Source organism: Nerophis ophidion, linkage group LG05 (assembly GCF_033978795.1).
Source record: "Nerophis ophidion isolate RoL-2023_Sa linkage group LG05, RoL_Noph_v1.0, whole genome shotgun sequence".
Lineage (NCBI taxonomy): Eukaryota > Metazoa > Chordata > Actinopteri > Syngnathiformes > Syngnathidae > Nerophis > Nerophis ophidion.
In genome coordinates this window covers 62,567,523-62,581,497 of record NC_084615.1, presented here as the reverse complement: position 1 = coordinate 62,581,497, position 13,975 = coordinate 62,567,523, and the positions used below count along the sequence as shown (strand labels likewise).

The following is a 13,975-nucleotide window of genomic DNA, read 5'->3' as shown; positions in this document are numbered from 1 at the left end:
GCACATTAAGTTGATGATTACTTCTATGTGCAGAATTTTTTATTTATAATTGAATCATTTGTTTATTTTTCAACAAGTTTTTAGTTATTTTTATATCTTTTTTTCCAAATAGTTCAAGAAAGATAGCTACAAATGAGCAATATTTTGCACTGTTATACAATTTAATAAATCAGAAACTGATGACATAGTGCTGTATTTTACTTCTTTAGCTCTTTTTTCAACCAAAAATGCTTTGCTCTGATTAGGGGGTACTTGAATTGAAAAAATGTTCACAGGGCACTGAAAAAAGGTTGAGAACCACTGATCTAATTAGTTACTATGGTAATGTACAAACCCCGTTTCCATATGAGTTGGGAAATTGTGTTAGATGTAAATATAAATAAAAATAAATACATATAAATATAAATGGAATACTATGATTTGCAACTCAGTTTCAACCCATATTCAGTTGAATATGCTACAAAGACAACATATTTGATGTTCAAACTGATAAACTTTTTTTTTTTTGCAAATAAACATTAACTTTAGAATTTGATGCCAGCAGCACGGGACAAAGAAGTTGGAAAAGGTATCAATAAATACTGATAAAGTTAAGGAATGCTCATCAAACACTTATTTGGAACATCCCACAGCTGTGCAGGCTGATTGGGAACAGGTGGGTGCCATGATTGGGTATAAAAACAGCTTTACAGAAATGTTCAGTCTTTCACAAGAAAGGACTGGACTATGTACACCCCTTTGTCCACAACTGCGTGAACAAATAGTCAAACAGTTTAAGAATAACGTTTCTCAAAGTGCAATTGCAAGAAATTTAGGGATTTCAACAGCTACGATCCATAATATCATCCAAAGGTTCAGAGAATCTGGAGAAATCACTCCACATAAGCAACATAGCCGGAAACCAACATTGAATGACCGTGACTCAAAAAAATGACATCAATCTCTAAAGGATATCACCACATGGGCTCAGGAACACTTCAGAAAACCACCGTCACTAAATACTGTTTGTCGCTACATCTATATGTGTAAGTTAAAGCTCTACTATGCAAAGCGAAAGCCATTTATCAACATCCAGAAACGCCGCCGGCTTCTCTGGGACCGAGATCATCTAAGATGGATTGATGCAAAGTGGAAAACTGTTCTGTGGTCTGACGAGTCCACATTTCAAATTGTTTTTGGAGATATTCGACATTGTGTCATCCGGACCAAAGGGGAAGCGAACCATTCAGACTCTTATCAACGCAATGTTCAAAAGCCAGCATCTGTGATGGTATGGGGGTTTATTAGTGCCCAAGGCATGGCTAACTTACACATCTGTGAAGGCACCATTAATGCTGAAAAGTACAAACTCCGTTTCCATATGAGTTGGGAAATTGTGTTAGATGTAAATACAAACGGAATACAATGATTTGCAAATCATTTTCAACCCATATTTAGTTGAATATGCTACAAAGACAACATATTTGATGTTAAAACTGATAAACAATTTTTTTGGGGGAAAATAATCATTAACTTTAGAATTTGATGACAGCAACACGTGACAAAGAAGTTGGGAAAGGTGGCAATAAATAATGATAAAGTTTAGGAATGCTCATCAAACACTTATTTGGAACATCCCACAGGTGTGCAGGCTAATTGGGAACAGGTGGGTGCCATGATTGGGTATAAAAGCGGCCTCCATTAAATGCTAAGTAATTCACAATCAAGGATGGGGCAGTTTGTGAGCAAATTGTCGAAAAGTTTTAGAACAACATTTCTCAACGAGCTATTGCAAGGAATTTAGGGATTTTACCATCTACGGTCCGTAAAATCATCCAAAGGTTCAGAGAATCTGGAGAAATCACTGCACGTAAGCAATGATATTACGGACCTTTAATCCCTCAGGCGGTACTGCAACAAAAACCGACATCAGTGTGTAAAGGATATCACCACGTGGGCTCAGGAACACTTCATAAAACCACTGTCAGTAACTACAGTTGGTTGCTACATCTGTAAATGCAAGTTAAAACTCTACTATGCAAAGCAAAAGCCATTCATCAACAACACTCAGAAACGCCGCTGGCTTCACTGGGCCCGAGCTCATCTAAGATGGACTGATGCAAAGTGGTAAAGTGTTCTGTGGTCTGACGAGTCCACATTTCAAATTATATTTGGAAACTGTGGACGTGGTGTCCTCCGGAACAAAGAGGAAAATGACCATCCGGATTGTTATAGGCGCAAAGTTCAAAAGCCAGCATCTGTGATGGTATGGGGGTGTATTATTGCCCAAGGCATGGGAAACTTACACATCTGTGAAGGCACCATTAATGCTGAATGGTCCATACAGGTTTTGGAGCAACATATGTTGTCATCCAACAACGATATCATGGACGCCCCTGCTTATTTCAGCAAAACGATGCCAAGCCACGTGTTACAACAATGTGGCTTCATAGTAAAAGAGTGCGGGTACTTTCCTGGCCCCCCTGCAGTCCAGACATGTCTCCCATCGAAAAAGTGTGGCGCATTATGAACCGCAAAATACGACAACAAGACCCCGGACCATACTTGCCAACCTTGAGACCTCCGATTTCGGGGGGTGGGGGGGCCTGGTTGGGGGTGGAGCGAAGGCGTGGTTGGGGGGCGTGGTTAAGAGGGGTGGCGTATAATTCACCAACTCGAGTATTTCATATATGTATGAAATAATTGACTTTCAGTGAATTGTAGCTATATATAGTTATTTTATTATATATATAAATAAAATAAATAGTTGAATTTCCGACGGCACGTCTCAAATACACAAGAATAAAAACACAGTTGTTCTACTAACTGTACTGTGCTTGCAGTTTAGTAAAAAAAAACAACAACAGTTACCTTTCACTATTTGAGTAACGTTTGTTCTGCCATTTGCGTATTGATGAGCGATCTCCGAATCCGGGAACATATCCTTCACGGATTTGTTGTAGACATCCGCAAATGAGAACTGGATGTTGCTTCCTGCTATCAGCATAGCCATCTTTGTCTCAGCATAAGATACACCATCACGTCTCCATTTTGCAAGGTGGGCCATAATACTGGGTTGTGAACGATGCTGCGCTGCGGACGCTTTGTGCTTCACTGACCGTTCATGGCTGAATATCCGTTCGGCCGCCGTGTTCAATGGAGAAATCTGTTCTACAAAATTTACAGGCAACATACCACTTCCCCTTCAAACTCCTGGATAAACTGAAATTCTTGTTTCCAATTGTTCTGGAACTTGCAAGCGTATTTCTTAATTTTGCCCGTCGACGGTGTAATATATTGGGTTGGAGTCAATAACCAGGCGGCATGATGAACTTATGTGTCTTTACTGTGGGCTTCAGAACAAATGTAGAATATATTTACATTCTATTATATGTACAGTAGATGGCAGCATTGTGCTGTTTAAGAGGGTCCCAAAATTGAGTCAGGTCTGACTCAATGTTGGGGGGCGTGGCCTCCAGCTCCGCGTGAATTTCGGGAGAAAATTTGTCCCGGAGGTTTTGGGGAGAGGCGCTGAATTTCGGGAGTCTCCCGGAACATTTGGGAGGGTTGGCAAGTATGTTGAACAACTTAAGCTGTACATTTCAAGCAAGAATGATAAAGAATTCCACTTTCAAAGCTTCAACAATTATTTCCTCAGTTCCCAAACATTTATTGAGTGTTGCTAAAAGAAAATGTGATGCAACACAGTGGTGAACATGCCCTTTCCCAACTACTTTGGCATGTGTTGCAGCCATGAAATTCTAAGTTAATTATTATTTGCAAAAAAAAAAAAAAGTTTATGAGTTTGAACATTTTGCAAAAAAAAAAAAAAGGTTTATGAGTTTGAACACCAAATATATTGTCTTTGTAGTGCATTCAATTGAATATGGGTTAAAAAGGATTTGCAAATCATTGTATTCAGTTTATATTTACATCTAACACAATTTCCCAACTCATATGGAAACGGGGTTTGTACATACGCAGTCTATTTCATGGACGCCCCTGCTTATTTCAGCATGACAATGCCAAGCCACATTCAGCAGGTGTTACAACAGCGTAGCTTCGTAAAAAAAAGAGTGCGAGTACTTTCCTGGCCCGCCTGCAGTCCAGAACTGTCTCCCATCGAAAATGTGTGGCGCATTATGAAGCGTAAAATACGACAGCGGATACCCCGGACTGTTGAACCACTGAAGCTCTACATAAAACAAGAATGGGAAAGAATTCCACTTTCAAAGCTTCAACAATTACTTTCCTCAGTTCCCAAACTTTTATTAAGTGTTGTTAAAATAAAAGGTGACGTAACACAGTGGTGAACATGCCCTTTCCCAACTACTTTGGCCCGTGTTGCAGTCATGAAATTGTACGTTAATTATTATTTGCAAAAAAAAAAAATTAAGTTTATGAGTTTGAACATCAAATATCTTGTCTTTGTAGTGCATTCAATTGAATATGGGTTGAAAAGGATTTGCAAATCATTGTATTCCGTTTATATTTACATCTAACACAATTTCCCAACTCATATGGAAACGGGGTTTGTAAGTCACAGCAGCTCAGACGAGGAACCAAGCAGTGTGGGTGGGGACTGTTTCCATAGACGGGGAAGGGGATTTTCACAACAAAGATTAGTGATGTATCAGCTATATTATATTGTAGGTGGGTTTATTTTGTATCCTTCGCGTTCCTATTTCACTGTTTGTTGCAGTTTCGTTGCGTTTCACTTGATTGTAAAATGTGTCGATCGAAAGGGGGTGTGACGTTCATATTTTGTCAATATTCAGTGTTTTACCCTTCATAGAAAAATGTAAAATTCCATTATGTTTTTTAAGGCGGTCTGTCATAACGTTTTAGCATTCAATCAGACATTATTATGAGCTTTTGTATTAGTGTTCATGAAAATAGAAATACCAGCCTGACAGACACATTTTTTTCTCTAAACGTGGCCCTCTAGTCTAAATAATTGCCCAGGCATGTGCTAAACTATCTGAATACAAATGGTAAATGGGTTGTACTTGTTTAGCGCTTTTCTACCTTTTTTTTAGGAACTTAAAGCACTTTGACACTATTTCCACATTCACACACACATTCACACACTGATGGTGGGAGCTGCCATGCAAGGTGCTAACCAGGCCCCATCAGGAGCAAGGGTGATGTTTGATTGATTTGATTGATTGATACTTTTATTAGTAGATTGCACAGTTCAGTACATATTCCGTACAATTGACCACTAAATGGTAACACCCGAATAAGTTTTTCATCTTGTTTAAGTCGGGGTCCACGTTAATCAATTCATGGTCTTTCTCAGGGACACAACGGACGTGACTAGGATGGTAGAAGGTGGGGATCGAACCAGTAACCCTCAGATTCCTGGCACGGCAACTCTCCCAACTTCGCCACGCCGTCCCCCATCAACATTCACATTTTAGCTTTCTGTTTTCAGCAGCAAAGCATAGTCATACTTCTGTCCTAAATTTAGCATTTCAAGCATAGCAATAGCTAAATGAATTACAAATATCAATATAGTACAGAAGTATTGGCCACCAAGTATTGGTCAAAAGCACCATGAAGATTCCAGCGGGAACTTTCATTATCAACCCTTTTTCGAGAATGCATGCAGCTCCTGGTACCCCAACACATCCAAAACCCTCAAATCTAGACTTCAAACATCCCAAAGCAAGCTAGTCGGTTACTTATAGATCTCCACCGCAGATCACACCTCACTCCTACCCGCTTCTCCAAAGTGGGCTGGCTCAGCGTGGAGGACAGAATAAAACAACTTGCACTGAGCTTAGTCTATAAAATTCGCTACACCTCCCTTATACCAAAGTACTTGTCAAACTACTTCCATAACGTAAGTGACCGTCATAACCACAACACCAGGGGGAGCTCCACAAACCATGTTAAACCCAGATTACGATCTAACAGAGGTCTTAACTTATTCTCCTTCCTTACCACATCAATATGGAATGTACTCCCAACCGGTGTAAAAGAAAGTGCATCTCTATCCTTCAAAACCGCACTAAAAGAATACCTCCAGGCAACTACAACCCTAGACTAACACCCTCCCCCCACCACATCCCACCTCCCCGAATTGTAAATAATCAAATGTAAATAATCAAATGTATATACTTGTTCTTGTGCTTTCTGAGCTCACTATGTTCACTGCTCGCTGTACATATCCTACCAAGTCAGACCTACACTGTTTCAATGTCCATTTCTCAGATGATATCATTGTTGATGACTGAAGTGCTAATATCCACCAAACCTAACCCCCCATCCCCCCGCCCCCCACGCCAACCCCCTCCACATCCCACCCACCGGATTGTAAATAATGTAAATAATTCAATTTATATACTCTGATGATTAACTTGTGTGATGACTGTATTATGCAGATAGTATATATTTGTACCATGAATTGATTAATGTGGATCCCAACTTAAACAAGTTGAAAAACGTATTTGGGTGTTACCATTTAGTGGTCAATTGTACGGAATATGTACTGTACTGTGCAATCTACTAATAAAAGTCTTAAAACCAGACGAGACAGCACTGTTCAGTATTGTGGTTCCTGATGGGTTAAGCCTCAGGCAGCGTTACGAAAATTTGATCCTGTTAACGTTTTAGCCAAATTCGCAGCCAAACGCCTCAGAGTCATATAACCTGGCACTTGACACATGCTAACTGTTGGCATGACAACATTAGCATGCTAACTTTTTTTTTGCTAATTTTTACAGCCGAAGGCCTCAGTGTTCTATATATATAACACTGAGGCCTTCGGCTGCAAAAATTAGTATTTTTAAACTATCAATATTGTCAATAGGCAGAAACAGAAAATGGTCAATTGACTCTATAAAGTAAATATATAAATAGTAAATAGAGAGGATGGATGGATGATACATATAAATATTTAATCTATTTTATCCTACAGCAAGAACACAAGGGATTTTGAAAATAAGATAAACGGGTCCATAATGACACGTGCTAACTTTTAGCATCTTATCTTATCTTAATGTTATACGTCCCTGACAGGACATTAAAACTTTGATGATCTACCTCCATCCGGACCTGTTTTGAGCAACATGCTGTATGTGCCTCGCCCAAGGTTAGGTTCTTCTCGTTCAGCACATCTGTCACCGTACGCCACTACGTGTACTTGGGCCGGCCTTGCTTCCTTTTACCAGGTGGAGTCAATTGAAGTGCAATCTTGGGGGTGTGGTCTTGGTACATCCTGAGCACATGCCCAAGCCATTGGAATCGGCGGCATTTGATTTTTAGCACCACACTGTTGCACTTGGTCTTCGCGTATAGACTTTTAGCATGCTAATTTTTTTAGTGAAATTTGCATGCATAGGTCTATGGTTCATAGTTATGTAACTTGGTATCTGATTGATTTACGCATTCTAACTATTAGCACACTAACATCCATCCATTTCTACCGCTTAATCCCTTTGGGGTCGAAGGGGGCGCTGGTGCCTAACTCAGCTACAATCGGGCGGAAGGCGGGGTACACCCTGGACAAGTCGCCATCTCATCGCAGAGCACACTAACAATATCATTTAATTCGACTTTCTCATTTCAGCTGTAAATTGCGTATTGAATTTTTTTGCGTAGTGTTCTAACCTGGGATGTAATTATTTTCTTCCTATAATGTGTTGCAAGCCAATAAAAACAAGATGTGGTCCACAAATGGCCCCCGGGCCGCACTTTAGATCCCTATCATCTAACATTAAAACAAAACATAAAAGTATCGGTAAGTAACGTCTAATTACCCAAAGTACCACCGAGCAAAGATAAGGACAGCAGCCTAAGCGATCTGATGCTGATACTACAATCATTTCCACAATCATTTTGTGATGAAGCGGAACACAATGTATAACTTTAAAGCAAAATAAGTGTTGAGTAAATGTCGTGGCATGTGCAATCATGTTAAGGGTAAAGCTTTGGTCCAAAACCTGATAAGTAGATGTGTTCTCAGATGAAGGCTGCCTTTCAGCAATATGTGGGCTCCGGGCTGCCATTGGATTAAATAGGAGAGAAGCACTTGGGAAAAATACAATGGTCCTTTCTCACTCAGTCTAATCCTTGTTGGTATTGCAAGCAGTTTCATATGACTCCACAGAGAAAAGGCGACAAGCCTCCCTTAGATGAATCGTTTCACTACAGACTACAGATAACAACAAAAGAGAAATGTCAACTGTGAGTAGCAATTTTTTATTGTTTAGTTTGTATATTGAGGGATATTTGCAATAGGTTGGAATATATACATTTGCCTGGATGTTTGAGGTATAAAAAGAAGGAATTAAAATTAAAAAAAATTCTGTAACATTGTTATTGATCATGAAAGCCAGAAATGTTGCAATAATTTTGTTTGTCATGATTATTGTTGTTGTTGAGAGCATGGTCTTGCTTTAACAGGGATGGAAGAAAGTTTCCTCTATGCTGTTTTTTTTTTCTATTAAATGGTATTTTGTCCAGCATAACACGACGCATGCACTTTTAATTAAGTTACATTGTTTTGACTATGGGTGGGAATCATAGCGGAACTTAACATGGCATATTTTTAACAACAACAACAGAATTATCATAAGTGGCTGTGTGATGATAATTACTGTATAGTGTAATACTGTATAGCCTCTTGACAACCACTGTCCTCTGCAGTATACATATATTTTTAGTCTATTTCTAATACTGGAGTTACACAATTCAGGAAAAAATAGACCTGTTGTGCAAAACACAAGAGGACGATGGTGGTCAGAAGGATATGTAAATAATCACAGCAGTCAATTTAGACATCATAAATGTGAACAGAACAAACAAAATGAGCACCATTCACAAAAAAAGTCGCAACCGAATTTTGGTAAGGAGATGTAGATAGATGCGCAGACAAGGTAATATACCATTATCATTTGAGTGGCATCAAAGGAACGGTCCACTCCCCCAATGTCTTTCACCATATTCCATGAGCTATGATGACAGTATCAACAAACGGCAATATTAAGGGATTGTTTTTTTCACCGTTTGGTTTTGGTAACGGTCTCAATTCCGCAACACTGGAGTTCAACATGGTAACTAAAGTGCATCTGATGGCTGCCTAAGACTCTTGCACATCACTGCATATATAATACATGAGGACACCCCTTATAAACATGTCCGTTCCTCATATAGAAAATCACAATTAACAGTACATGGAGGAGAATGAGGAGAGTCACATTATGTTCAAATCATTATCCTGAGGTGCACCAATGCACATACATGGTTTTCATGAGTCAAAATACCATGTATGTAGTGCGTGCATCCATACAGAAGGCCGGCCACATTAATGTACTGACTTACCTGGGCTGAAGCCCAGGGGCCCCACCAACTCAGGGGGCCCGAATGCAATGATCGGTGTTCATAGCTGTCAGTCACAAACAGATCATCCTCGTCTAATGATTGTGTACTCTCCCTCTCTCTCTCTGCTGCATTGTTTTTTTCTCTTGTTCCGAGCGGTGCTTGAACCTACATAGCCCGTGTGAAGACCAGCGTACTACTATTGAGCTAAAACACCCTCGAGGGAGATGTATTCATGAACATATTTATTGCAGTGTTGCTGTTCTGTTATGTGAAATCATGAATTGTTTTTAACCTCCGGAGCTTAAAATAGAACTGCATTTATTTTGTAGTTTTGCCTAACGTTCACAGTCAGTAAGAAAGACATGACGAAGGATGTATTTAGTTATGCATTATAAACAGTTAATACATGCGATCAAAAGTCTGCTTACAATGGAGAATATGGGAGCTGCGCTATTCTGCCTATAAAGCCTTTAAAAAAACATGCAAACACCTTCATTAAGGTTACACATACATGATGTGAGTATATATGTAATGTAATAACAGGCACATTCATAATAATATTTACAAATGTTGATAATTTTAAGCATACACTGCACATTAAATGAAAAAAACGCAAAACAATTTTTTTTTTTTAACAAAACACTGATTACTGCTCACGGCAGACTTCAGGAGAGCCAACACACATAATAAAACATCACTTACTGTACAATATCTGCTGTCATTAGGATTGAGATTGCTCAGATGCTCATAAATTCCCATTTAGATGAAGAATGAGTCAAAGTCCTTGTAAAGAAAAGGGGGTGAAACCAAAATTATTTTTGTGTTGTTGTTGCCATTTCCAGGTCTAAATTGGCTGTCAAAGTGTACCAACTTGTCGACACATGCCCTTGTCCTTCTACTATCGAAGTAAGAGGCATGATTTATGATCCAAAATAAAGTTTGACGAGCAAGGAAATGAGGAAGCAGCTAATCAATCACGGCACTGCTATAAACAGTTTGTCTGAGTTAGCGCTTATAATAACAATATCACTAATACTTGATTAATATTCAAGTCACAAAATGTAAATGGGGTATTGTTGGCGACTTTTGGATGTTTTTTTATTGGGTTTAATAGGCAAAATAGAGGACCTCCCATTAGCTCTGCTGTAAGCTGAGTGACTTTTATTTTGTTTATTCACAAGTTAGAATGCATTAAAAAAATCCATCTATCATCATGTTTTTCATAATGGTTGTGAACGATAGGCAAAATTCCAAAAAGGTGCAGTTCCCCTTTACAGTATACAGTATTGTAAAATAGAGTTGTACCTCAGTTTTTCGTTAGTAATCTGTTCCAAACAGTCAGACCCATAAGTTTCTCATATCAAATTTCCCAAAGGAAACCATGTACATCCAAATAGTTTTTTTCAGACACCCAAAAACATGAACACAAAACCCCTTTTATAGTCAATAAATATAGCTTTAGATATACAAAAAAAAAATCGATACATATCAATGACAAAATGGATAAACAAACATACAAAATCACTTTTATGTTTATTGAAGACTTTTGTTGGCAAAGATGGAGATGAGTGGATCGGGAGGAGGGGTAGGGAGAATTTTTTTGTAATTCACTAGTTTATACTTTATCAGTGTTAACTTAGTTTGCATTTGCTCTCTTATAAAACAAAGGGAGGTCTTTGTTTTGGCACTTGATTGCTCAAAATATACATACGCGGGCTGATTTTTAATTCATACAATGTTTGTCCATACAATAATGGAGGCAGTGTACAAAAACTAGAACATGATGTAGGTGAACATTTTAATCAAACACTGTCCCATACGAGATACGTACTGTATATTGTTGACCTGTTTCTCACCATTTTTGTAAAGGGAGCCGGAAGTTGCCAGACCTGTCAGCAATCCTGTTCTGTCACCCTGTAATGTTTGTCTGATGTTGAATGGGATTGTGCTGAAATATTACTTTTCCCTCGGGAATTCATTAAGTATTTCTGATTCTGGTTCTGATTCTGATTATATGTCATGATATCCATATTTTGTCCCATCTCTAGTTTTGGCCTTTTGTCAATATTACAGTAACTGCATCATTGAAAAATTCCAATTTCACTTCCATTGAAAATATACTCAGGGCTTCATTTTTTTGATTGTAGTCCCCACCAACCTCTTGTGATTGGATGCTCCTGGTTGAACAGAAGAATGTAAGGAACACTCTTTTTGGTCTTTTTTTTTCCTGTCCGAAAAACAACCAATCTATTTTCAAAGAGCCTAAAAAATAAATAGTCTTATTTTCCACCCACTTGTTGCTCTCCGTGTTTCTTGAAACCTCTCCAGTGACAAATACATGCCTGTCTGTGTTTTGTACCAGATAAATGTTCGCGTTACGAGTATGGACGCTGAGCTGGAATTTGCCATCCTGCCCAGCACCACTGGCAAACAGCTTTTTGATCAGGTACGCTGTTTTTTCATATACGCTTACTGTATGGTCATGCAATGACTTTGTTATGTTTAGATAGTGAAGACAATCGGGCTGAGGGAAACCTGGTTCTTTGGGCTTCAGTATCAGGACAGCAAAGGCTACTCCACTTGGCTCAAGCTCAACAAAAGGGTGAGGAGAAAGTTTGTGTTGTCGCCCAAACCCCACCAGCGACAAATACTAATAAATGGCGATCCAACAGTGGTTATGATTTTGTCAATCCATTGAGGTTAATTAGCTCTTTTCTTCATGAATCCCTCGGTTGTGGGTTGCCGATCTCAGGTGACTGCTCAAGATGTGAAGAGAGACAACCCTTTGTTGATTAAGTTCAGGGCCAAGTTTTACCCAGAGGATGTTACAGAAGAACTCATCCAGGAGGCAACGCAACGTCTCTTCTTTCTGCAGGTTAGTGATTACATACGATACATAACCAAGAGAATTTAACATAATGACTGCATTTCTTTATTTGTTCATTGAAAAAAATTGTACCATTGACACCTTAAAAGGTATACCAAAATACTTTAAAACCATGTCAAAACTACAACCTGAATCAAAAGTACTTGTTGGGGCTTGAAAAACTATTTTAAGTTGTAGTATGTGATAAACTAAAATGCTGCTTTACATTGTAGTGGTACCCTGTATGTGCATAGAGAAACCTGTAATCTCAATCCAAAAAATAACCTCTGGGGTTTTTGTGATGACTCGGTCATTTCCTAAAGTATTCCACAAGGGAGTTAATGTGCAAGTAAAGCCATTTCATGTGCATCACTTAAACATTAGAACAGACATGACTCTTTTCTATTCAGTAAATTGAAGATGTATGAATACAGTGGCTACCTTGGTTTTTGCTAGTAATCTGTAGGGCTGGGCGAAATGGCTAAAAAACTGGATCACCATGTAAGTTTTTTAAATTGGTCGATATCGAAAATTATTGATATTTTTTATGACTTATGGAAAATGTAGACCAGGAGGAAATTATATGAAATGTTACCATTTTTATTTCAAGTGTGACCTTCTGATTGTAATCTTCTCAGCTAAACAAGGCAGAAAGGAACCATGGAAAACACTCGTTAAATCAATGTAAATACAATTCTAAAAACACAATAAATCCTTAACTATAACCTCTGGTACAAAGATAAGTAATAAGTAAGACATGCTTAATAAAGTGTAACATATTGGTGCAAAGTGTGAAAATGTAAACATAAGGACACCTAAGAAAAAAAAGGTTTTGCAAATTTACTGCCAGAAGGTTACGTGGTCTGTGTAACATTTAAGTTTGACTGTTATTCCTATTTAAGAATGGAAATTATGTTGTGCAATAATTATTATTCAAATATTATTGGACCAAATTATTATTTTAAAGTAGCACATTTGTTATATTTTGTTAGTTATGTTAGTCCTGCACTTTAGTTCTTACCTGTTGTTTCTGTACAAATAGAGAACGAACAAGGACTACGGTCTGTTTGAAAAGAAAAAAAAATGTTATACTGTCACAGTGACTTTTCCTGTTTTAGCAACAATTTATTCACTTTCTGCAGCACTCATTTTTAGTGTCTCTTAATGCAGAGAATCAACAGAGGGATAGAAAGATTGCCCAACCAAACTTAATAGTTGATACTGTTAGGCGTGTGGCTATATAGCATGTCCCTTCCATTGCTCACTAAGCACTTCCTGTTTTGCTAGGTTACAGACCACGAGCATGCTTCATTATTTCCGGTTTCTTGTGACCAAAATATGTATGTTTATATATCGAACGTTTTATTGAACACATCATTCATTGATATCGTTTACGTGTCTATCGCGATATATATTGATATTGTTTGATCGGCTCAGCCCTAGTAATCCATTTCAAAAGGTCCGACAAATAATTATTCAAAGCAATTTTTCTCTGAAGAAATCTTGTCGATCCAAATAGATGAAGTAATTTCTGTATGAATTGTGTGTTAATGCTGTGAATGCTCCAATGTTAAAGCTGAACTGAAATGCTGATAGAATGTAGAATAAAGGTAGAAATAGAGTCAATGTTGAAATGGTTTTAATGTTGAAAAGCTGAAACTGAATTGAAATGCTAATGTAATGTAAGATGAATGCAGAAATGATATGTAGTTTGAATGTTGAAATGGTTTGAATGTTGAATGTAGTGAAATGTGGAAAGTTGTATAGCAAAAGTTAAAGTTAAAGTTCCATTGATTGTCA

At 38.1% G+C, this 13,975-nt stretch overlaps 1 protein-coding gene across 5 annotated transcripts in view; it reads left to right on the top strand.

Moving 5' to 3' along the window:
* Positions 1 to 13,975, top strand: part of LOC133553483 (moesin-like) — a 34,999-nt gene that overhangs the window by 2,028 nt on the left and 18,996 nt on the right. The window contains exons 1-6 of one of the 5 annotated variants that reach the window (XM_061901726.1): positions 8,006 to 8,172; positions 10,152 to 10,215; positions 11,457 to 11,504; positions 11,672 to 11,755; positions 11,816 to 11,911; positions 12,062 to 12,184. In XM_061901726.1, the coding sequence (XP_061757710.1) occupies positions 8,084 to 8,172; positions 10,152 to 10,215; positions 11,457 to 11,504; positions 11,672 to 11,755; positions 11,816 to 11,911; positions 12,062 to 12,184 (504 nt within the window). In that variant the 5' untranslated portion in view covers positions 8,006 to 8,083. Of the gene's footprint in view, positions 1 to 8,005; positions 8,173 to 10,151; positions 10,216 to 11,456; positions 11,505 to 11,671; positions 11,756 to 11,815; positions 11,912 to 12,061; positions 12,185 to 13,975 lie in introns of those variants that run through there. The other 4 variants (XM_061901727.1, XM_061901728.1, XM_061901729.1 and 1 more) reach the window with 4 other exon arrangements.